This window comes from Lethenteron reissneri, chromosome 56, assembly GCF_015708825.2.
Source record: "Lethenteron reissneri isolate LAM-NWPU_2019-01 chromosome 56, ASM1570882v1, whole genome shotgun sequence".
Classification (NCBI taxonomy): domain Eukaryota; kingdom Metazoa; phylum Chordata; class Hyperoartia; order Petromyzontiformes; family Petromyzontidae; genus Lethenteron; species Lethenteron reissneri.
In genome coordinates, this window is record NC_083834.1 from 1903258 (window position 1) to 1930249 (window position 26992).

General features: G+C 58.7%; 1 protein-coding gene across 2 annotated transcripts in view; it reads left to right on the forward strand.

Moving 5' to 3' along the window:
* XPO4 (exportin 4) overlaps nt 1-26992 on the forward strand; it is a 72876-nt gene that overhangs the window by 18072 nt on the left and 27812 nt on the right. Inside the window, exons 5-9 of one of the 2 annotated variants that reach the window (XM_061574675.1) lie at nt 1095-1211; nt 13084-13236; nt 14811-14924; nt 25041-25198; nt 25702-25876. In XM_061574675.1, coding sequence (XP_061430659.1) covers nt 1095-1211; nt 13084-13236; nt 14811-14924; nt 25041-25198; nt 25702-25876 — 717 coding nt within the window. Of the gene's footprint in view, nt 1-1094; nt 1212-9577; nt 9968-13083; nt 13237-14810; nt 14925-25040; nt 25199-25701; nt 25877-26992 lie in introns of those variants that run through there. The other variant, XM_061574676.1, reaches the window with a different exon arrangement.

Sequence of the window (26992 nt, forward strand, 5' to 3'; positions counted from 1 at the left end):
CGAGTTGTTCCCGCTGTGCCTCCCCTCGCCACGCGAGTTGTTCCCGCTGTGCGTCCCCTCGCCATGCGAGTTGTTCCCGCTGTGCCGCCCCTCGCCACGCGAGTTGTTCCCGCTGTGCCTCCCCTCGCCACGCGAGTTGTTCCCGCTGTGCCGCCCCTCGCCACGCGAGTTGTTCCCGCTGTGCCGCCCCTCGCCACGCGAGTTCTAGAATGCTGAAGCTGAAGCTCTCGTTGCAGAGGGCAGCGTGGGCCACTGGGGGGCGACTGTGTGACATGTTTCCGGCCATGACCATGGCACAGTCAAAGTTAGTGCTCGAAAATAAAAATAAAGTAGTTATTTTTCAGGAGCTAGCTGGCCATCACGAACGATAGCTCAGCCAAGCGGCTCATCGTCATGTGCGAATGTATAGCAGCCAATATATAAAAAAGAACGCGTGATGTTGATTTTTAATGTGGAAGGGAAAAAAACGGAGGGAGGACAACGGAGAAAAATCCACGCGACCACGGGGAGAGAGAGAGACACAAACTCCAAAATACAGCAGCAAGCATCATGGTCGGGATCGAACCCACGACCTCCCGTATACCAGGCGAGGTAGTGAACATCTCCTAGCCACCGTGATGATGATGAGAGAGAGAGACACGTAAACTCCAAATATACAGCAGCAGGCGTCAGGGTCGGGATCAAACCCATGACCTCCTGTAGACCAGGCGAGGTAGTTAACATCTCCTAGCCACCGTGATGATGATGAGAGAGAGACACGCAAACTCCAAATATACAGCAGCAGGCGTCAGGGTCGGGATCAAACCCACGATGAGATGAAGTGATGAGAGAGAATGTGCTGCTAGAAAGGGATGAGGTAAAGTGATGAGATGAAGAGATGTGTCATGATCATTTAGTAGCACAGCAACAACGGTGGCGAATATCCAAACCAGTGTTGGGCTTCCCCTAGGTTGACTCGGCCTCAAACGAGCGCATCAGCACTGGGGAGACAAAGGCGGCCGTGCGTTGGCACGCCGTGCCAGCCTTCGTCGGTGTGTCTGCTCGCAACATGCGCTTGACGGGTACGTGGGGGGTGGCACCTCTGTCTCTCGCAGCAAACGCTGGCCTGCTGCATCCTCACGGCGCTGCTGCACGAGTTCGCCAGCTCCAGCAAGACCAGCAGCATCGGCCTCAGCATGGAGCGGCACGCGGCCTGCAAGCGGGCCTTCCAGGTGCGTGCGGCCTCCCGTGTCGTGCCACGTGCCACGTGCCACGGTCGTGCCACGGTCATGCCACGTGCCACGGTCGTGCCACGGTCGTGCCACGTGCCACGTGCCACGGTCTTGCCACGGTGGTGGCGACATCACCGTGGAACGACCGGGCGATCGGGCGCCTTAGCTTGCGCCGGGGTGGATGGTGAAGATTGCTGCTATTTTGGGCTTTTGTACCGAGATCAGCTTGCCGAGGTGCATCTCCTGTTCCTTCCCTTCTAGCCTCGCCCACTCCCCACCCTCCCAGTCCCTGATTGACACATATAGATAAGCCCCTCCCCCCTCCCCTTAACTCGTATTTAAGATCTCGTCTCTTGGATTTCTCTTCACTTGATACGGTAAATCTGGCTGTGACTTTACCGAAAAACCCAAGAGTATGAATCCTTGCAGTCACGAAAGCTTCAAATCTAGAATGGATGGTGAAGTCGGTTAATTGAGGAAGGGAGGGGTGGAGAGGGTGTGGCATTCGCGCGGCTGAAGCTTGAGCGCCGTTTGATGCGTGGGGGTATTGTGGTTCGTGGCCGGTGGCCGCCCTGGTTAATACTGCGGTGACATCATCGTCATCACACACAGCGGCCGCCCTGGTTAATACTGCGGTGACATCATCGTCATCACACACAGCGGCCACCCTGGTTAATACTGCGGTGACATCATCGTCATCACACACAGCGGCCGCCCTGGTTAATACTGCGGTGACATCATCGTCATCACACACAGCGGCCACCCTGGTTAATACTGCGGTGACATCATCGTCATCACACACAGCGGCCACCCTTGGTTAATACTGCGGTGACATCATCGTCATCACACACAGCGGCCACCCTGGTTAATACTGCGTGTGACATCGTCATCATCACCGCCACACACGGCGTCATCACACACAGCGGCCACCCTGGTTAATACTGCGTGTGACATCATCGTCGTCATCACCGCCACACGCGACGTCATCACACACAGCGGCCACCCTGGTTAATACTGCGTGTGACATCGTCATCACACACAGCGGCCACCCTGGTTAATACTGCGTGTGACATCATCATCATCACACACAGCGGCCACCCTGGTTAATACTGCGTGTGACATCATCATCATCACACACAGCGGCCACCCTGGTTAATACTGCGTGTGACATCATCATCGTCGTCATCACCGCCACACACGGCGTCATCACACACAGCGGCCGCCCTGGTTAATACTGCGGTGACATCATCGTCGTCATCACCGCCACACACGGCGTCATCACACACAGCGGCCACCCTGGTTAATACTGCGTGTGACATCATCGTCGTCATCACCGCCACACGCAGCGTCATCACACACAGCGGCCACCCTGGTTAATACTGCGGTGACATCATCGTCGTCATCACCGCCACACGCGCCGTCATCACACACAGCGGCCGCCCTGGTTAGTACTGCGGTGCGTGTGTGACCCATGACACACTCCGAGTCGTTTGCTTCACTCGCTGAGCGTTATTGAAGACGTCCGGTTGCGTTATTCCCGTGCCGGCGTCGCTGTCCGAACCTGCCAAATGTGAATGAACGACTCGTGAAATTGCCCAATTGGGAATAACCAATCACAGCTGGCCGACTACTAGCCACTTGCAGGCCGGTGCCGCTGTGTGTGTGCCCCTTGTGCCGCACAGGGGCAGATTCCCCTGGGGGTTCCCCTTGGAACGTTTCGTGACACTGCGGGCGCGGTGTAGTGCGGTGTTACCTGTTTATTTTGCGATGATGCCAATCATCCTGCCTCCTCCCAAAGGCGGGAAACCCCCTCAAGCCACATGCCCGCCCCTCCCCCCACCAGCACGACGCAGCTGATGCTGACTGTGTCACCAAGCCCCGCCCCTCACTGCCCGTCCAGCGGCACACGCGGGAATAGAAGCACACGGTACACAGTTCAGATAATCGCCACGGATGGCAGCCATGGCCGAGAATCGAACTTGGTTTGGCAGGGTTCATAGCGCGGTGCATGAACCACCGCTGCTGCCTTCACCACCTTGTGGGCGGCGGCGTCACCACAGCGCTTGTGCCAGGCTAGGGGCACTTTGAGGACATCGCGTGAAGTGTCGGAGGCTGCTGCTGGCAGGCACGCGCAGGAACACAAAAAATGACAAAGATCCCCCGTATAGCATGAACTGTGGGGGCAAGTGCTGTTAGCGAGCGCCTGTGAAGGCTGGCACTGTTCTACACGAGGGAGTAGGTGGCCAGCACCACGCCCGGCCGCCTTTGTCTCCCCAGTGGCGATGTTTACACTCCAAACCCAGGTTCTCATTTGAGGCTGAGTCGACCTAGGGGAGACTCAGGACCGGTTCAGATTATCGTCACTGGTGTTGGCCGTGAGCAGGAATGGAACTCGGGTCGCAGCCGGGTTCGTAGCGCAGCGTAGCGCTAACCGCTACACCGCTCGTACACACACACACACACGCGTGCACACACACACACACGCGTGCACACACACACACACGCGTGCACACACACACACACGCGTGCACACACACACGCGTGCGCACACACACGCGCGCGCGTGCGCACACACACACACGCGCGTGCCACACAACAACGCGTGCGCACACACACACACGTGCGTGCACACACACGGTGCGCACACACGCGTGCACACACACGCGTGCACACACACCACACGCGTGCACACACACACACGCGTGCGCACACACGCGTGCACACACACACGCGTGCACACACACATTCGTGCACACACACACACGCGTGCACACACACACGCGTGCACACACACACGCGTGCACACACACGCGTGCACACACACACGCGTGCACACACACACACACGCGTGCACACACACACACGCGTGCACACACACACACGCGTGCACACACACACACACGCGTGCACACACACGCGTGCACACACACACACACGCGTGCACACACACACACACGCGTGCACACACACACACACACGCGTGCACACACACACACACGCGTGCACACACACACACGCGTGCACACACACACACACGTGCACACACACACACACACACGCGTGCACACACACACACGCGTGCACACACACACACGCGTGCACACAGCGTGCACACACACACACACACACGCGTGCACACACACACCACGTGCACACACACGTGCACACACACACACACACACGTGCACACACACACACACGCGTGCACACACACACACACACGTGCACACACACACACCGCAACACACACACACGCGTGCACACACACACACGTGCACACACACACGCGTGCACACACACACACGCGTGCACACACACACACACGCGTGCACACACACGCGTGCACACACACGCGTGCACACACACACGCGTGCACACACACACACACGCGTGCACACACACACACGCGTGCACACACACACACACGTGCGCACACACACACGCGTGCACACACACACACACGTGCACACACACACACGCGCGCACACACACACACGCGTGCACTCACACGCGTGCACACACACACACACGCGTGCACACACACACGTGCCCACACATGCACACACACACACACGTGCACACACACACACGCGTGCACACACACACAACGCGTGCACACACACACACACGCGTGCACACACACACGCGTGCACACACACGCACGCGTGCACACACACACACGCGTGCACACACACACACACACACACGTGCACACACACACGCGTGCACACACACACACACGCGTGCACACACACGCGTGCACACACGCGTGCACACACGTGCACACACACACGCGTGCACACACACACACACGCGTGCACACACACACACACGCGTGCACACACACACACACACGTGCGCACACACACACGCGTGCACACACACACACACGCGTGCACACACACACACACACGCGTGCACACACACCGTGCACACACACACACGAGTGCACACCACACACACACGCGTGCACACACACACGCGCGTGCACAACACACGCGTACACACACACGCGCATGCACACACACACGCCGTGCACACACACCACGCGCGTGCACACACACACACGCGCGTGCACACACCACACACGCGCGTGCACACACACACGCGCGTGCACACACACCGCGTGCACACACACACAGCACACACACGCGCGTGCACACACACGCGGTGCACACACACACACGCGCGTGCACACACACATGCGCGTGCACACACACACACGCGCGTGCACACACACACACGCGCGTGCACACACACACACGCGCGTGCACACACACACACACGCGCGTGCACACACACACGCGCGTGCACACACACGCGCGTGCACACACACACGCGCGTGCACACCACGCGCGTGCACACACACGCGCGTGCGCACACACGCGCGTGCACACACACGCGCGTGCACACACACGCGCGTGCACACACACGCCGTGCACACACACGCGCGTGCACACACACGCGCGTGCACACACACACACGCGTGCACACACACACACGCGTGCACACACACACACACGCGTGCACACACACACACACGCGTGCACACACACACACACGCGTGCACACACACACACACGCGTGCACACACACACGCGTGCACACACACACACGCGCGTGCACACACACACACACACGCGTGCACACACACACACGCGTGCACACACACACACTCGTGCACACACACACACACGCGTGCACACACACACACACGCGTGCACACACACACACGCGTGCACACACACACACGCGTGCACACACACACACGCGTGCACACACACACTCGTGCACACACACACACTCGTGCACACACACACACACTCGCGGCACTTGGCAATTGTGTAACAACAGGTGTCAAAGCTCCCCCCCTCCCCCCCCTCTCCTCCCCCCCCTCTCCTCCCCCCCCTCTCCTCCCCCCCCTCTCCTCCCTCACTCCCTCCCTCCCTCCCCCCCTCTCCTCCCTCCCTCCCCTGTCACTACGACTCCCTACGGCCGAAGTGTCACCGCTCCCACTTGACTCTGGACCCCGGTTCTCTCGTTGAGTACCAGCGCTCGTTCATGCATTGTGCACGGCTACCACGCAGCTACCGCAGCACTACCGCAGCGCTACCGCACGGCTCCCCCAGCACTACCACAGCACTACCACAGCACTACCGCAGCGCTACCACAGCACTACCACAGCACTACCGCAGCGCTACCACAGCGCTACCACAGCACTACCGCAGCACTACCGCAGCGCTACCACAGCACTACCACAGCGCTACCACAGCACTACCGCAGCACTACCACAGCGCTACCACAGCACTACCGCAGCACTACCGCAGCGCTACCACAGCGCTACCGCAGCACTACCGCAGCGCTACCGCAGCGCTACCGCAGCACTACCACAGCGCTACCACAGCGCTAGCGCACGGCTCCCACTGCGGCGGTGTAACAGTGAGCGGCGCACTGCACTTCCCACCCAGCAGACGCCGGGTTCGATTCCCTGTCTCCCGGCACCGGCGGTTGAAACGCCGCCGCAAGTTTCTCGAATCCATCACCGGCCCACCGGTCTCCCGATCGGCGGGGTCGCGTGCGCGTGGTGGTGGGGTAAGGAGCGGGTGACTGCCACGTATTCCAAGGCGTCTGCGCCGGCGTGGAAGAGTAGGCCAAGTACTCTCCACCAGGTCCTCCCCTAGAACTACCTCTCGTGCAGGAGGACTTGTGGCGGCGCGGCGTTGCGGGCGAGCACTTGCGGGGCCGCGCCTTTAGTTTCCAACACGCGCGCAGCCCTTTAGTCAATCCACTGCTGGAGGAGGGCCTCCCCCACGCCACGTGGGCCATGGGAGGGCGGTGGGGGGTTATTTGACCGTACTTCACCACGCCAGTCACTGTCGGTCGGTGGTGGTGGTGGTGGTGATAGCGGAGCCGATGTATCGCTCGCCACTGATGTTGGCCGCAGGATCGAACTCTGATCACCACCGCCGCCCCCCACCCACCGCCCCCCACTGCCGCCCCCCACCCACTGCCCCCCCCAACGCCCCTCCTCCCTCTGCCCCCCCTCTCCACCACCCCCCCACTGCCTGCCCCCCACCCACCCTTCACCGCGCCCCCTACCTCCACCACCTCCACCTCCGCTTACATAAGTGCCCCCCAGCAGCAGCACCACCCCCCCCCCCCCGTCTGTCTCCCGTTGTGCCGCCCGCACGGCTTAAACACTCAGACAATATGAAGATGTGGGGGGGTGGGCGGGTGGTGGGGGGGGACATGGTGGGTGGTGGTGGTGGTGGGGGGGGACATGGTGGGCGGGTGGTGGGGGGGACATGGTGGGTGGTGGTGGTGGTGGGGGGCCCTCTGCCATCTGTGGCTGAGAGCTGAATTACCGTCACCACCCAAATATAGACGGCGCGCACTATTGTCCTTGAGGGCTCGGGAGAGTTGGGTCGCGGTGCGCGCGCGTGTGTGTGTGAACGTGTGTGTGTACGCGTGTGTGCTCGTATGTGTGTGCGTAAACGTGTGTGTGTACGCGTGTGTGTGTGTACGTGTGTGTGTACGTGTGTGTGTACGCGTGTGTGTACGCGTGTGTGTGTGTGTCTACGCGTGTGTGTGAACGTGTGTGTGTGTACGCGTGTGTGCACGTGTGTCTGTGTACGCTTGTGTGTGCGCGTGTGTGTGTGCGCGTGTGTGTACGCGTGTGTGTGTGCGCGCGCGTGTACGTGTGTGTGTGTGCGCGCGTGTACGTGTGTCTGTACGCGTGTGTGCGAGCGTGTGTGTGTGTGCGTGTACGTATGTGTGTGTGCTTGTTCGTACGTGTGTGTGCGTGTTCGTACGTGTGTGTGTACGTATGTGTGTGTTAGGATCGAGCGGTAGTGTAGCGGTTAGCGCGCTGCGCTATGAACCCGGCAACCCGGGTTCGATTCCCACTCACGGCCAACACCGGTGACGATTTTCTCAACCGGTCCCTGGGCCTCCCCTAGGTCGACTCAGCCTCAAAGAGTACCTAGTGCAGTGTGCAAACATCGCCACTGGGGAGACAAAGGCGGCTGGCCACCCACCCCCCTCCTGCGTCGTGCTGGCCTTCATAGGTGCTCGCTTAACAGCACTTGCCCCAAAGTCTGTTAAAGGCTATGTGGGTGTTCTTTGCATGGCAGGTGCTCGCTAACAGCACTTGCTCCTTCAGTCCGTTAAGGCTATACCGGTGATCTTGGTTGGGGAGCAGTAGTCTAGCGGTTACCGCCTCGCTCTGAACCCGGCCGCCCGAGTTCGATTCCCGCTCACGGTGACAATTATGTGAACCGGTTGCTGGATCTTCCCAAGGTCGACTGGTGCGGTGTGTCAGCTATCAGCACTGGGGGAAACTGCTGGCGGTTATTCAAACGGCGTCTCGGCCATTTCACCTCCTCCACTCCACCCAGCACCGTACACAAAACACTCAGACAACAACAACAACCACCGCCATACGCCACTGAGTGGCGGTGACATCACCACGGCGCCTGTGCACCTTTACGACGTGAAGTGTGGTCGGCTCCCTGCTGGCAGGAGGTCACGGGACAGACCCAGGTGCCATGAGTTGACTAACTCAGATGAGTGGCCGATGCACCACGATATATACATATACAACTAGCAATACTCACACGCACAAGGACAAAGAATCCCCGCACAGCCTTGACAGACATTTGGCCCTGTTAGCAAGTAGTGCCGATACAGGCCGGCTCAGTACACAAAGGAGTGGGTGGCAAGCCCACGCCGCACCAGGCACTCGTTTGATGCCGAGTCGAACCACCGGAGGTCCGGGACCGGTTCAGATAATCGTCACCGCTGTTGGTGGCCGTGAGCAGGAATCGAACTTGGGTCACGGGGTTAGTAGCACAGTGCACTGTCCGTTACACTCCCGCTCCCCACACACACAGTCACACAAAGATCCCCCGTATAGCCTCAAGAGACTGTTAGGGGCAAGTATACTGCTAGTGAGTAGCACCTACGAAGGACAGCACGGCACACTCTTGAGGGGGCGACAGGTGGCCAACACCGTGCCCGGCCGCCTTTGTCTCTCCAGTGACAATGTTTAACCACCACACCAGGCAGGGGCAAGTGCTGTTAGTATTGAGTAGCAGCGCCTATGAAGGCACACGTACACGCGCACGCACACGCGCACGCGCACAGACACGCGCGCGGGCAGTGTGGCCCTGGTGCCCATGTCGCGCGCATTGTTAGAAGTCCGCACATGATCACTTGGGCACATTCTGTCGCGTGGCACTTCCCAATATAGCGCCACGCCGATGACAATGGCCGTTTGTGGCTCGGGTGGCCCCAGCCCAGCCCTCGTTGCGTCTCCCTCCCCGCTCCCTGCCGCCCGCGCCCAGGCGCTCCTTCACCTCCGGCCCGTGACACTCGCTCGCGCCCCCGGCACGAGTCTGCGCGCCCGAGGGTGCCAGCGCGTCCGCGAGAATAACTTCCGAGAAGAACTTAGTGGAAGAAGAGGTTGCGTTGTTAGCGCGCGAGCGCGAGCGCCTCCGTACGTTGCGCCGAGACCCGCGGCGGCAGTCGCAGGAGCGAGCTGCGGCGCTTGCGTGCGTACGCGTGTCTACGCACGCACGCAAGCGTGTCTACGTACGCGTGTCTACGTACGCGTGTCTACGCACACGTGTCTACGCACGCGTGTCTACGTACGCGTGTCTACGTGCGCGTGCGTGCGTGCCGGGCGCCGCCAGCCGCCCCGGATGGCGCTCAGCCCTGCTCCCCCGGTCTCTCAGCTGCTCCGCGTTTTGTCGCTGGTACCGGCCACGCACCTACGGGACACCCAACATCCACCACCATCGCCACCACCGGCGTCATCATCATCATCGTCGTCATCTGCGTCGTCGTTATCGTCTGCGAGTTAGGACGTGGGAGCGTGGCACGGTGCTAACGCTCGTACCTCGCAGTAATAACGGCCCGGGTTCGATTCCCTGGCTTGGGCGCCTCTCGCTGTGTGGTCTGAATGTCGTCTCTCTCTCCCCCTCTTATGCTTGGGCTTCCTCTGGGGCTCGCTGCTTTACCGCTCCCACAGCTAAAATAAATCACTGAGCTGTTGGCTCAAAACATCCCATTGCTGTGAACATTACCTGTGGATCAGAATCATGAGAATATTTTATTTATCCCGGCGGTATCTGATGACCTTTGCAGCTCTCTCTGTTTTTCACAGATGTCCAGTTGAGGCAGGGGATGAAGTTACAATGGGCAGCGTGTGATCAATATTCACAAATCTTGGGCATTCCCAGTACATTCATTTCTTAAATAATATTGATTGAATTAACTGTCGCTTGTACAATTAGGTATGCGACTCATTCGTTGTTACTTCACGAACACGGTTCCAGTAATTTTTCGATTTAAAGCTTTCGTGACTGCAGGGATTCATCTTCTTGGTTCTTTCGGTAAAGTCACGTAGAAGGGAAATAATAAAATAATAAAAATAAAACATAATAAAATACAATTCTCACAACGTTTCGGCCACAACGCAAGCAGCCGCCCTCAGGTGAAGAACAGGTCTGTCGGAAAGACAGCATCTGAATGTCTTTCCGACAGACCTGTTCTTCACCTGAGGACGGCTGCTTGCGTTGTGGCCGAAATGTCATGAGAATTGTATTTTATTATGTTTTATTTTTATTATTTTATTATTTCCCTTCTACGTGACTTTACCGAAAGAACCAAGAAGAGGTTCCAGTAATGACGAGGTAAACCTAAATAATGAAAAAAATCATGGATTTTACCCTTTCTGGCATACTTTGATACTGGAACTGAAAGGTCCCGTGTTTAAAAAATATGCCACGGTTGGCTACGTACGCTGCGAAAGAAAAAATAATAATTAAAAGCCACTGCAACTATGCTTAGAACTAATAACTATTATATTACTGGGATCACACACAGCAGCAGCAGCAGGGACATTGTCTCGCACCCCCACCCACCATCTACTCGAACAAATAACCTGGCAGGACCCTCGTGAAAGAGTTGTTGTGATCTCGATGTGAAGCTTTCGTGACTGCAGCAATCCATAGTCTTTGGTTCTTTCGGTAAAGTCACGTGGGTAGAAAATAAAATGAATAAAATCCCGACGTTTCGGGTGCAACACAAGCGTCCGTCATCAGTTGGGACAACCACAGCAAGAAACAATGTTCACCTATTCTTGGTTCTTTCGGTAAAGTCGCGTAGAAGGGAAATAATATAAATATAAAACAATAAAAATTATCACGACATTTCGACTGCAACAAGCAATCATCACCAGGTGTGAAATCCACAGCTTGTGTGTTGCAGTCGAAACGTCGTGAGAATTTTTATTGTTTTATATTTAAATTATTTTATTATTTCCCTTCTACGTGACTTTACCGAAAGAAAGAGTATGGTTGTTGTGATGTGGGAGAGCGGTGGCGGCGTGGTTAGCGCTACGCTGCGCTACGCTGCGCTACGAGCCCGGCCACCCGAGTTTCATTCCCCAACACCACAGTGACGATTGTCTGAACCGGTCCTGGGCCTCCCCTAGGTCGACTCGGCCTCAAATGAGTACCTGGTGTAGCAGTGTGTAAACATCGCCACTGGGGAGACAAAGGCGGCCCGGGCGTGGTGCTGGCCACCCACCCCCTCGTGTGCCATGCCGGCTTTCATCGGTGCTGCTCGCTAACAGCACTTGGCCCGACAGTCTGTTAAAGGCTATACGGGGGATCTTTGGAATGTTTTTAGGTGTAGCCATGTGCGGGCGTGTGTGTGTGTGCATAAGTGCATAAGTGCACACACACACACTCACACACACTCACTCACACACACTCACTCACACACTCACACACACTCACACACACACACACTCACTCACACACACACTCACACACACACTCACACACACTCACTCACACACACTCACACACACAAACACTCACACACACACACTCGCACACACACTCACACACACACTCACACACACACTCACACACACTCACACACACACTCACACACACACTCACACACACACTCACACACACACAAACACTCATTCACTCACTCACTCATTCACTCACACTCACTCACTCATTCACTCACTCACTCACTCACACACACACTCACACACACACTCACACACACTCACTCACACACACTCACACACACAAACACTCACACACACACACTCGCACACACTCGCACACACTCGCACACACACACTCACACACACACTCACACACACACTCACACACACTCACACACACACTCACACACACACTCACACACACACTCACACACACACACAAACACTCACTCACACACACTCACAAACACACACACACTCACACACACTCACACACACACTCACACACACTCGCATACACTCGCACACACACACACTCACACACACTCTCACACACTCACACACACTCACACATACTCACACACACTCACACACACTCACACACACTCACACATACTCACACACACACTCACACACACTCACACACACTCTCACACACTCTCACACACTCACACACACTCACACACACTCACACACACTCACACATACTCACACACACACTCACACACACTCACACACACTCACACACAAAGTCGGCCGTGGTGTAGTCGTCAGTACACTGTGCGTGACACGAGTTCGATTCCCGCTCACATCCGACATCGGTGGGGGTCATCTGAACCGGTCCTGCGACCTGCGACCTGCGCCGTGTGCGCTAAACCTCGCCACTGGGGAGACGAGAGGCGGCGGCGCGCGGTGTGTGTCGCTGGCCACCCACCCACCCCCGTCTCGCGCGCCGTGCCCCCCTTCCCTGGCGCCGCTCGCTGGAAACGGCACTTGGCCCAAAGGTCCGTCGCGCTTGACGGTGACACGGGGTGGATCTTTGTCTTTGCCCGTGTCCAGGAGTCGGAGCTGCAGCAGGTGTTCGTGCTCACCGTGGAGATGCTGCAGGAGTTCTGCAAGTGTCCCAACCTCACGGCGCACATGTCTTCCGTGTTCCACCGCTTCCTGGCGCTCGCCAACCAGGTACTCAGCTGGAACTTCCTCCCGCCCAACCATATCCTCGCTCGCCGCTGCGACGCGTGCTCAGTCGTTCTCGACCCTAGAACGTCCCCCACAGGAGTTCCACTGGGGTTCCACAGGGGTTCTGTAGGGCTTCCACAGGGGTTCCGTAGTGGTTCTGTAGGAGTTATGTAGGGGTTCTGTAGGGGTTCTGTAGGGGATCTGTAGGGGATCTGTAGGGGTTCTCTAGGGGTTCTGTAGGGGATCTGTAGGAGTTATGTAGGGGTTCTGTAGGAGTTATGTAGGGGTTCTGTAGGGGTTCTGTAGGGGATCTGTAGGAGTTCTGTAGGGGTTCTGTAGGAGATCTGTAGGGGATCTGTAGGGGATCTGTAGGGGATCTTAGGGGTTCTGTAGGGGACCTGTAGGGGTTCTGTAGGGGATCTGTAGGGGTTCTGTAGGGGATCTGTAGGGGTTCTGTAGGGGATCTGTAGGGGTTCTGCAGGGGATCTGTAGGGGTTCTGCAGGGGTTCTGTAGGGGATCTGTAGGGGTTCTGTAGGGGATCTGTAGGGGTTCTGTAGGGGTTCTGTAGGGGATCTGTAGGGGATCTGTAGGGGATCTGTAGGGGATCTGTAGGGGATCTGTAGGGGTTCTGTAGGGGTTCTGTAGGGGATCTGTAGGGGTTCTGTAGGGGATCTTTAGGGGTTCTGTAGGGGATCTGTAGGGGTTCTGTAGGGGATCTGTAGGGGTTCTGTAGGGGATCTGTAGGGGTTCTGTAGGGGATCTGTAGGGGTTCTGTAGGGGATCTGTAGGGGTTCTGTAGGGGATCTGTAGGGGTTCTGCAGGGGATCTGTAGGGGTTCTGCAGGGGTTCTGTAGGGGATCTGTAGGGGTTCTGTAGGGGATCTGTAGGGGTTCTGTAGGGGATCTGTAGGGGTTCTGCAGGGGATCTGTAGGGGTTCTGCAGGGGTTCTGTAGGGGATCTGTAGGGGATCTGTAGGGGTTCTGTAGGGGTTCTGTAGGGGATCTGTAGGGGATCTGTAGGGATTCTGTAGGGGATCTGTAGGGGATCTGTAGGGGATCTGTAGGGGTTCTGTAGGGGTTCTGTAGGGGATCTGTAGGGGATCTGTAGGGGTTCTGTAGGGGATCTGTAGGGGTTCTGTAGGGGATCTGTAGGGGTTCTGTAGGGGATCTGTAGGGGTTCTGTAGGGGATCTGTAGGGGTTCTGTAGGGGATCTGTAGGGGATCTGTAAGGGTTCTGTAGGGGATCTGTAGGGGTTCTGTAGGGTATCTGTAGGGGTTCCGTGGGGGTTCCGTGGGGGTTCTGTGGGGGTTCTGTAGGGGTGCCACGGGTTCCACAGGGGTTCCAAAGGGTTTCATACTCTGAACCACGCTGGGTCAGCGTCGGGGAGGGGGCCAGGGGTGACTCGGCTGAAACAAAACTGAACAAGGAGTGGGGATACACAAGTAGCCACCTCAAGGTTGAGAACGACCGCCCTATAGACCCCTCATAGGGAGAGGGGGGGGGACCCCCTGGTAACCCCCTCGGTGTACCCCCTCGGTGTACCCCCTTGGTGTACCCCCTTGGTGTACCCCCTTGTGGTGGAGTTCCCTTGACTGCCGCGTCAGCACTGGGCCGGCACTACATGGCGCTGTTGGAGGCGTCACAGAACGTGATGCTCAAGCCGACGGCGAGCTGGAGAGACTCGCTACTCAACGCTCGCGTGCTGGAGCTCTTCTTCCAGGTTAGTGACTCACGCGGTCACTCACTCACTCATTCACTCGCTCATTCACTCACTCATTCACTCACTCACTCACACTCTCACTCATTCACTCACTCATTCACTCACACACTCACTCATTCACTCACTCACTCATTCACTCACTCATTCACTCACACACTCACTCGCTCACTCACTCACTCACTCACACTCACTCACACTCACTCACTCATTCACTCTCTCACTCACTCACTCACTCACACTCACTCACTCATTCACTCACACTCTCACTCTTTCACTCACACACTCACACACAATCTCACACTCTCACTCAGTCACTCACACTCTCACTCACTCACACACTCACTCACTCACTCACACTGACACACACTCACACTCTCACTCACACACACACTCACACACTCACTCACACACTCACTCACTCACACTCACTCACTCACTCACACTCACTCACTCACACACTCACTCACTTACACACTCACTCACTCTCACTCACACTCTCACTCACTCACACTCACACACTCACTCACACACTCTCTCACACTCACTCTCTCACTCACTCACTCTCACTCACACTCTCACCTCACACTCTCACTCACACACTCACTCACACTCACTCACACTCTCACACTCACTCACTCACACACTCACTCACACACACTCACACATTCTCACTCACTCATTCACACACTCACACTCACACATTCTCACTCACTCACACTCTCACTCACACTCTCACTCACTCACACTCACACACTCACTCACTCACACTCTCACTCACACTCTCACTCACACTCTCACGCTCTCATACTCACTCTCTTATTCACTCACTAACCATCTCACACTCTCACTGTCACTCACACTCTGACACACTCTCACTCACTCACACTCTCACTCACACACTCACTCACACTCTCTCTCACTCACATTTTAATTCACTCACACTGACGCTCACTGTCACCAGTTGTGATGAGTATGGGCTTCCCCTAGTCAACCTAGGGGTAGCCCAGAATCTGCTAATATATCCGCCACTGTTACTGGTGGTGAGCGGGAATCGAACTCGAGTGGCCGGGTCCGTCGCCACCGCTCCTGTGCCCTCCTTGTTGCTGGAGGGCGGCTGCCTTCCGACTTGCCCAGTGGCGTCCTTCACGAGTCTCCTCCGCAGAGGCCGATGTGATACACGCACTGACACCGCACACACGGACACACGGATACCGCACACACGGACACCGCACACACGGACACACAGACGCGCACACAGACGCGCACACAGACGCGCACGCAGATACAGAAGACGCACACACAGACACGCACGCACACACACACACAGACACGCACGTACACACACACACAGATACGCACGCACACAGACACGCACGCACACAGACACGCACGCACACAGACACGCACGCACACAGACGCACGCACACAGACGCACGCACACAGACGCACGCACACTGACACACGCACACTGACACATGCACACGCACGAACACGAAAGACTTCATGCAGACACACACACACTGACACCACACGCAGACGTGCGCACACAGACGCACACACACATAGACACCACACACTGACACCGCACGCACACACACACACAGACACGCACACACAGACACGCACGCACACACACAGACACGCACGCACACTGACGCATGCACACCGACACGCACACACACGAACACGAAGACCCTCATGTAGACACACACACACACTGACACCACACACATACGCTCACTCAGACGTGCGCACACAGACGCACACACACACACAGACACCACACACACAGACGCACAGACACACACGCAGATACACAGACACGCACGCACACAGACACGCACGCACACAGACACGCACGCACACAGACGCACGCACACAGACGCACGCACACAGACGCACGCACACTGACACACGCACACTGACACATGCACACGCACGAACACGAAAGACTTCATGCAGACACACACACACTGACACCACACGCAGACGTGCGCACACAGACGCACACACACATAGACACCACACACTGACACCGCACGCACACACACACACAGACACGCACACACAGACACGCACGCACACACACAGACACGCACGCACACTGACGCATGCACACCGACACGCACACACACGAACACGAAGACCCTCATGTAGACACACACACACACTGACACCACACACATACGCTCACTCAGACGTGCGCACACAGACGCACACACACACACAGACACCACACACACAGACGCACAGACACACACGCAGATACACAGACACGCACGCACACAGACGCACGCACACAGACACATGCACACAGACACATGCACACAGATGCATGCACACAGACGCATGCACACTGACACTCAAGCACATGCACGCACACGAAGGCTCTCATACAGACGCACACACACAGACACCACACGCAGACGCTCACTAAGACGTGCGCACACAGAAGCGCACACATATGGACACACGCACACATAAACACGCGCACACAGACACGGCACACAGACACGGCGCACACACAGACGAACACAGACACGGCGCACACAGACACGGCACACACACAGACACACGGCTCGCACAGACACGGCTCGCACAGACACGGCTCGCGCAGACACGGCTCGCGCAGACACGGCACACGCAGACACGGCACACGGAGACACGGCACACGCAGACACGGTACACGCACAGACACGGCTCGCGCAGACACGGCTCGCGCAGACACGGCACACGCAGACACGGCGCACGCAGACACGGCGCACGCAGACACGGCGCACGCAGACACGGCACACGCACAGACACGGCTCGCGCAGACACGGCACACGCAGACACGGCACACGCAGACACGGCTCGCGCAGACACGGCACACGCAGACACGGCGCACGCAGACACGGCGCACGCAGACACGGCACACACAAACGAACACACACACACAGACACGGCACACACAGACACGGCACACACAGACGAACACGCACACAGACACGCGCGCACACAGACACGGCACACACAGACACGGACACGCACACAGACACGGACACACAGATGAACACGCACACAGACACGGCACACACAGACACGGCACACACAGACACGGACACACAGACGAACACACGCACACAGACAGACGCAGGCGGCGCTGGTGAGAATGTCTCGGCCGGTGTCTGGTTTCGCATCGAGGGCCTCCGGTGCCGACTCCGTCTCAGGGGGCGCTCATTCCGCCCCCCGCGCCGGGAAACGCGGCTTAGGCCGCTAAGTCGGCGCGTTGTTAAGGGATCAGCGGACATGGCGGTGGAGACGGGGGCGGGGGGGGTGGAGAGGGGGCGAGCCGGTGGAGCTGGTGGTGGTGGCTGGGGTGATGGTGGCGGGGATGATGGTGGTGGTGGCGGGGATGATGGTGGCGGTGGCGGGGGTGGGGGTGGTGGTGGTGGCGGGGGTGATGGTGGGGGTGGTGGTGGTGGCGGGGGTGATGGTGGGGGTGGTGGTGGTGGCGGGGGTGGTGGTGGGGGTGGTGGTGGTGGCTGGGGTGATGGTGGCGGGGATGATGGTGGTGGTGGCGGGGATGATGGTGGCGGTGGCGGGGGTGGTGGTGGGGGTGGTGGTGGTGGTGGGGGTGGTGGTGGTGGCGGGGGTGGTGGTGGGGGTGGTGGTGGTGGCGGGGGTGGTGGTGGTGGCGGGGGTGATGGTGGTGGTGGTGGTGGCGGGGGTGATGGTGGTGGTGGCGGGGGTGATTGGTGGTGGTGGGGGTGGTGGTGGTGGTGGGGGTGATGGTGGGGGTGATGGTGGTGGTGGCGGTGGTGATTGGTGGTGGTGGTGGGGGTGGTGGCGGGGGTGGTGGTGGTGGCTGGGGTGATTGCTGGTGGCGCGGGGGTATTTGGTGGTGGTGGTGTCGGCGTGGGTTGTGGTGGTGTCGGTGGGGGGGCGGTGGTGGTGGTGTCGGGGTGGTACAGCGTTTAGCGCGTTGCGCTTCGAACCAGTCGACCACCACCAGTGACAGGAATCTGAACTTGTCCCAGGCCACCCTGAAGTCGACTTGAGTCTTAAATGAGTCCCCGGTACGATGTGCAAACATCGCCATTGTGGAGAGCGAGGTGTCTGGACGTGGTGCTGCTGCCCACCCACCCCTCGTGTGCCACAGTGCCGGTCTTCACAGGTGCTCCTCGCTAACAGCACTTGCCCCAACAGCCTGTTAAGGCTACACGGGGGGGGACCTTTGTCTTTGCTGGCGGTGGTGCTAACTCATCCGCGGCTGTGAGCGTGCGTGCGGGCCGTGTGCTGGATTGCCGCTCCAACAGAGCCGCGGCGCGGTGAAGTTTGGGGCGACGCGGTGAAGTTTGGGGCGGCACGGCGGCCGGCGCCCGCGGTGGCGACGAGGGGCCTGGGTTCGATTGCCCGCCTGGGCGCCGCGGTCTTTGTGCGTGTCTGGAGTCGTCTCTCTGCTTTCCCTCTCTCTCTCTCTGCATGGGTTTCCAGCCGGGTTCTTCGGTTTCCTCCTCCACCTGCTCCTCCTCCTCCTGCTCCTCCCCATAACTGAAGAAAAACCGCACGCAGTGTCACCGGTATTCGAGGGGCAGATAGGGAGAGAGAGAGTGGGGGGGGAGAGATAGTGGCACAGAGAGAGGGAGATAGCGGGAGAGTGGGAGAGGCCAGGAGGGCGGGAGAGACATGGGGGAAGAGCAGGGGAGACGGGGGGGAGGGGGCAGAGTTGGAGAGAGGGGAGATGGTGAGGCAGAGCGGGAGATCGTGGCAGAGTGGGAGAGACCAGGAGAGCGGGAGAGAGGCAGAGGGGAGAGCAGGGGGGGGGTATAGTGGGAGGAAGGAGGGGGAGAGGGGCCAGCCGAGCAGGAGACAGATGAGAGCGAGAGAGCGAGAGTGGTGGGGGGGGGGGGGGGTAGGTTACCTGTGGCCGCGATGGCTGGGGGGGGTCCGTGTTGGGGTCCGTGCTGGGGTCTGACCCTGCGGTGCGCCGGGGGTGACGGTGCCGTGGGACGGCTGTGTTTGTGTGTTGGTGTGAGAGGCTTGCTGAGTGAGTGAATCGGCGCGCGTGTCTGCGCGCGTGTATTTTGACGCACGCACACAGACGCACGCACGCAGACGCACGCAGACACGCAGACGCACGCAGACACGCAGACGCACGCAGACGCACGCAGAAACACGCAGACGCACACAGACACACGCACGCAGACGCACGCACGCAGACGCACGCAGACGCACGCAGACGCACGCACGCAGACGCACGCAGACGCACGCACGCAGACGCACGCAGACGCACGCACGCAGACACGGAACGAGTGGTGGCTCGGTGGTTAGCGCGCCGCGCTAACGGGACGACGACGACCCAGTTTGATTCCCGGCCGCGGGTAATAGTCGGTGTGATTATCCAAAGCGGTCTTGGGCCTCCCTTAGGTCGACTCAGTCTGAAATGAGTACCTGTTGCGGTGTCTGTACTGGAGAGACAAAGGCGGCCAGGCGTGGTGCTGGCCAACCATCCCCTCGTGTGCCGTGCCGGCCTTGATAGGCGCTGCTCGCTAACAGCACTGTCAAGGATAGACGGGGAATATTTGTGTCCGTGTGTCTTTGTGTGTGTGTGTGTTCGCGAGTGAGTGATGTTAGCGATTGTGTTACCGAGTGAGTGTGTGTGTGTGTTCACGAGTGAGTGATGTTAGCGATTGTGTTACCGAGTGAGTGTGTGTGTGACCCCAAAGTGCACCTAGGCTGGCACGCGGGGGGTGGTGTGGGGTGGTGTGGAATCTCAGTCTTTGTTGTCTTTGTCGCTGAGTGGAATTCCATCGAATGTCTCCGTGGGGGGGGGGAGGAAGGGGAGTGGTTTGCAATCATAACTCCACGGCCGCCGCGGTCGTGCACCCAACACCCCGCACGCGCCCGCCACCCCCACGCTCACCCAACACCCCGCACGCGCCGCCACCCCCACGCCACCCCCACGCCACCCCCACGCTCGCGCGCGGCGCACTCGGCCACTCGTGCCACGTGCCACGAGCCACGAGCCACGTGCCACGTGCCCCCCGCGATTGAAGGCGTGCCAGCGGCGTCCCAGGAATGACGGCAAGTGGCCACGTCCCGCAGCTTTGAACCCCGGGGTCGCGCCGCTCGGCCCGTGCGTGTTGCGACACACGGAAATTGCCTGTGTGTGTGTGTGCGTGTGGGTGTGCGTGTGTGCGTGTGTGCGTGTGCGCGTGTGTGCGTGTGTGCGTGTGTGGGTGTGCGTGTGTGTGTGTGTGTGCGTGTGGGTGTGCGTGTGTGCGTGTGTGCGTGTGCGCGTGTGTGCGTGTGCGCGTGTGCGCGTGTGTGCGTGTGTGTGTGTGCGCGTGTGTGCGTGTGTGTGTGTGCGCGTGTGTGCGTGTGTGTGTGTGGGTGTGCGTGTGTGTGCGTGTGTGTGTGTGTGTGTCCGTGTGTGTGCGTGTGTGTGTGGGTGTGTGTGTGTGTGCGTGTGGGTGTGCGTGTGCGCACGTGGGTGCGCGCGTGTCCGTGCGTGTGTGTGTGTGCATGTGTGTGCGTGCGCGCACGTGTGTGCGTGCGTGCGTACGTTTGTACGTGTGTGTATTTATCTCTGTGTGTATTTGTCAAAGGTTTTCGTGAGTGGTGCTGGCCTTCATAGGTGGTACTCGCTAACAGCACTTGCCCCAAAAGCCCGTTAAAGCTACACGGGGATCTTAGTCCATCTGTGTGTGTGAGTGAGAGTGCGTGCGTGAGTGAGAGTGTGTGTGTGTGAGAGTGAGTGTGTGTGAGTGAGTGAAAGAGTGAGTGTGTGAGTGAAAGAGTGAGTGTGTGAGTGAAAGAGTGAGTGTGTGAGTGAGAGTGTGTGTGTGAGATAGAGTGTGTGTGTGTGAGTGCATGTGTGCGTGAGTGCATTTGTGTGAGTGAGTGAAAGAGTGAGTGTGTGAGAGAGAGTGCATGTGTGTTTGAGTGAGAGTGCGTGTGTGTGTGAGTGCGTGTGTGCGTGAGTGAAAGAGTGTGTGTGTGAGTGAAAGAGTGTGTGTGTTTGTGTGAGTGCGTGTGTGTGAGTGAGTGAAAGAGTGTGTGAGTGCATGTGTGTTTGAGTGCGTGTGTGTGAGTGAGTGAAAGAGTGAGTGTGTGAGTGAAAGTGAGTGTGTGAGAGAGAGTGTGTGTGTGCGTGAGTGAGTGAAAGAGTGTGTGTATGAGTGAGAGTGCATGTGCGTGAGTGAGTGCATGTGTGTGTGAGTGCGTGTGTGCGTAAGTGAAAGAGTGTGTGTGTGAGTGAGAGTGCGTGTGTGTTTGAGATCTGGGCAAAGTCCCATCAGTGAGCTCCTCCGGCAGGCAAGGCTGCGTTGGCTGGGTCATGTAGCCCGCATGCCCAGCCACCGCATGCCTAAACAGCTTTTGTTCGGCCGGATCGAGGGGGCTAAACGGGCGCGGCACGGGCTGGAGAAGAGATGGAGTGATGTGGTACAGGAGGACGTGGAGCTGAGTGGACTTGCCGATGACTGGTACCAGCGGTGTCAAGATCGGCCTCAGTGGAGGAGGCTCGTGAAGGACGCTACTGGGCAGTTGGAGGCAGTCGCCCTCCAACAACAACGGAGGGCGGAGGAGCGACGCTCACAACAACGAGCGGAGCGCCGGGTGGCTAAAGCACGGCAAGTTGGCACAGTAGGGGGCACAGGTGGTGCATCAGCCAGTCATCTCGGTCATCTCGGTCAGTCGACCAGTGGCACCTGGGTCTGCCCCGTGACCTTCTGCCAGCGGGCTTTCGACACTTCACGTGGCCTCAAGGTGCACTTGGCCTGGCACAAGCGTCGTGGTGACGTCACCGCCACTTAGTGGCGAATGGCGGTTGTTGTTGTTGTTGTTTGTTTTGATGACCCAGGTCACTCGCTCTTGCAAAGCACAACGTGCAAAGCCACTTGTCCCCAGTCGCCTGTACAGCCCCAGCAGTCTGAGTGAGCGAGTGAGAGCGAGAGAGCGAGCTGGTGAGGACAGAGGGAGCGGGCGAGCGACAGGGCGAGAGAGTGAGTGAGCGACAGGGCGAGAGAGTGAGTGAGCGACAGGGCGAGAGAGCGAGCAGACGAGAGAGCGAGTGAGCGAGAGAGCAGGCGGGCGACAGGACGAGAGAGCGAGCGGACGAGAGGGCGAGCGGGCGACAGGGCGGGCGACAGAGCGGGCGAGCAAGCTAGTGGGCGAGTGAGCGTGAGTGCTCGTGAGCGAGTGACAGGCGGCCGCACTTTGAACTCTCCCGCCGCCCTCTCGCAGAGTTTTCCGACAGATTGTGCCTCCCTCTCTCTCACCCCCCCCACCTCGTTTGTCGGTGCAAAATGTCTGCAGTCGGCAGCTGTGGCCTGACTGGTGGCATGTGACACGCAGCGCGATGGGGAAGGGTGGCGGCTGGTGGTTGGGGGGGGGGCGTGTTCGCGCGCGTGAATATACACGCAGGGACACGCGCGGACACACGCGCGGACACACGCAGGGACACACGCGCGGACACACGCACGGACACATGCACGGACACACGCACGGACACACGCACGGACACACGCACGGACACACGCAGGGACACACGCAGGGACACACGCAGGGACACACGCACGGACACACGCGGACTTTTAAACATAGCGCTGACGGCACCTGCCCCGGCAGTTCGCGCGATCTGTTCCTTGCGTGCGCATCGCTCCTGGCTTCGCGCGAGAGGCTCCCACTCCTCCCTTCCTCACCGTTTCCATGTTTCGACGAGCCGGGGATTGTTATTAGTTTAATCTGTCCTTGTCCCCGAAGTCTCTTGTCCACGCTCACGAAAGGTAAAACTGTGAAGATGTGAGATGTGAGTGATGGGGCGGTGAGGTGAGTGATGGGTCGGTGAGGTGAGTGATGGGTCGGTGAGGTTAGTGATGGGGCGGTGAGGTGAGTGATGGGTCGGTGAGGTGAGTGATGGGTCGGTGAGGTGAGTGATGGGGTGGGTGAGGTGAGTGATGGGGTGGGTGAGGTGAGTGATGGGGGCGGTGAGGTGAGTGATGGGGCGGTGAGGTGAGTGATGGGGTCGGTGAGGTGAGTGATGGGGTCGGTGAGGTGAGTGATGGGGGCGGTGAGGTGAGTGATGGGTGGGTGAGGTGAGTGATGGCTCCGTGAGGTGAGTGATGGGTCGGTGAGGTGAGTGATGGGTGGGTGAGGTGAGTGATGGGGGCGGTGAGGTGAGTGATGGGTCGGTGAGGTGAGTGATGGGGTCGGTGAGGTGAGTGATGGGTCGGTGAGGTGAGTGATGGGTCGGTGAGGTGAGTGATGGGGTCGGTGAGGTGAGTGATGGGTGGGTGAGGTGAGTGATGGGGTCGGTGAGGTGAGTGATGGGGCGGTGAGGTGAGTGATGGGGTGGGTGAGGTGAGTGATGGGTGGGTGAGGTGAGTGATGGGGTGGGTGAGGTGAGTGATGGGGTCGGTGAGGTGAGTGATGGGTGGGTGAGGTGAGTGATGGGGGCGGTGAGGTGAGTGATGGGGTCGGTGAGGTGAGTGATGGGGTGGGTGAGGTGAGTGATGGGTGGGTGAGGTGAGTGATGGGTGGGTGAGGTGAGTGATGGGGCGGTGAGGTGAGTGATGGTTCCGTGAGGATTCGAGGGATGCATTCCGGTGATGCCTGTGAATATGAAATTTTGCGGCGATATATTTTTAATGAATGACCTTAAACTACGTAAGCTATTCAATCCATGAACATTATCTTACCACTTTATCTCTCATCATTTGATCTCTCTCTCGATGCAGCCGTCGTAGCGCAGCGCACTAACCCCTACACATACAACAAAGACAAAGAACACCCGTATAGCCTCAGCCAACTTTTGGGGCAAGTGATGTTAGCAAGCACCTGTGAAGGCCAGAACGGTACACGAGGGGGTGGATGGCCAGCCCCACGCCCGACCGCCTTTGCCTCCCCAGTGGCGATGTTTTACACATCTTTTGAGGCTGAGTCGACCTAGGGGAGGCCCATAACCGGTTCGGACAATCGTCACCGAAGTTGGCCACGAGCGGGAATACGGACCCGGGCTCGCCGGGTTTCGTATCGTGGCACGCTAACCGCTGCGCCACCGCTCCCCGGCGGTCGCTGCCAACGCTGCGCCGGGCTGATGCGCGGGGACCGTCTGTCTGTGCGTCTGCGCAGGTGCACGTGAAGGTGCGGGAGGACTCGGACATGGCGCAGGACTCCCTGCAGTGCCTGGCGCAGCTCGCCTCGCTGCACGGGCCCGTGCTGCCCGAGGCGGACTCGCAGCAGGAGTACCTGACGCACTACATCGAGGGACTGCTGTCCATCATCGACGGGTGGGTTCGGCGTCGCGGGCGCCCACCGCGTCGGCACGGACAGACGCAACTTCCATTTCTTCAGAGCTGCTTTGTTACGTGTTTAAGTTTGTTGTGTGTCCCCCCCCCCCCCGCCCCCCGTGCCTCGGTTTAGCGCGGTCGGCTACGTGCCGTGCGAAAGGAGTTGGACGCACGTGAGCGTAGCGCCGCCGCTGTGACGTCGGCGCATTCGCCATTCATCCAATTTCAGCTACGCGGCGGCGTGTAACATCGCGAGTTTCAGCTACGCTGGCTGCGTGTAACATTGCGAGCGACGATGGCCGCGGAGATTGGCTTGGGGCGGCGGCGGCGGCATTTTCCCTGCGCCGCCGGCGGGACGAGCGGAAGCATCGGCCGCCCCGCGGTGAAGACTCGCTCGTCTGCCGCCCTTGGCAGGCGCCGCCGCTTGCCAACGGCGCTTTGCCCCGACAGTCCGTCAACGCTCGACGGGGGGGGGGGGACCTTTGTCTTTGTGCGCGCCGCAGGGTGGAGCTGGAGGACCACGAAGCGATCGGCATCTCCAACGTCGTCTACAACCTGATGAGCGCCTTCCCCCGCTCGGCGCTCACCGCGCTGCCCTCCGCCACCTTCTCCTCCTTCATCAGCTGCCTCACGCTCGTCACCGGCTCCTTCGGACGCTCCGCCGCTCTGGAGGAGGCCGTGAGTCCTCGCACGCTTTCGAAACTCTCGCTCGCGACTCGTCGCTATGACGACAACAAATGCCGACAGACGCGCGCGTATCTAAGAACAATCCAGGGAGGCATGGTGACAAGAACGAGCTTCCACAGCTAGTCGGATTTCGTGTTTTTAGAAGAGCGTTGCCCTCAGTCTTACGTTGCCCGTAGACTGACGATGCCCATAGACTGTTGCCCGTAGACTGTTGCCCGTAGACTGACGATGCCCATAGACTGTTGCCCGTAGACTGTTGCCCGTAGACTGTTGCCCGTAGACTGTTGCCCGTAGACTGACGATGCCCGTAGACTGTTTCCCGTAGACTGTTGCCCGTAGACTGTTGCCCGTAGACTGACGATGCCCATAGACTGTTGCCCGTAGACTGTTGCCCGTAGACTGTTGCCCGTAGACTGACGATGCCCGTAGACTGTTGCCCGTGGACTGTTGCCCGTAGACTGTTGCCCGTAGACTGACGATGCCCGTAGACTGACGATGCCCGTAGACTGTTGCCTGTAGACTGTTGCCCGTAGACTGACGATGCCCGTAGATTGTTGCCCGTAGACTGTTGCCCATAGACTGACGATGCCCGTAGATTGTTGCCCGTAGACTGTTGCCCATAGACTGACGATGCCCGTAGACTGTTGCCCGTAGACTGTTGCCCGTAGACTGTTACCCGTAGACTGACGATGCCCGTAGACTGTTGCCCGTAGACTGTTGCCCGTAGACTGACGATGCCCGTAGATTGTTGCCCGTAGACTGTTGCCCGTAGACTGACGATGCCCGTAGACTGTTGCCCGTAGACTGTTGCCCGTAGACTGACGATGCCCGTAGATTGTTGCCCGTAGATTGTTGCCCGTAGACTGTTGCCCGTAGACTGACGATGCCCGTAGACTGTTGCCTGTAGACTGTTGCCCGTAGACTGACGATGCCCGTAGATTACCATTGCCCATCGACTAACGTTGCCCGTAGAAACGTTTTATTTTAGATCTTTAGACGTCACGGGAAGGCAAGCATCTGAATTTTCTCGCTCTCTCCCTCCCTCTTTCTTTTTCTCTGTCCCCCCGTGCCTGTGCGTGCGTGCCTGTGCGTGCGTACCCGTGCGTG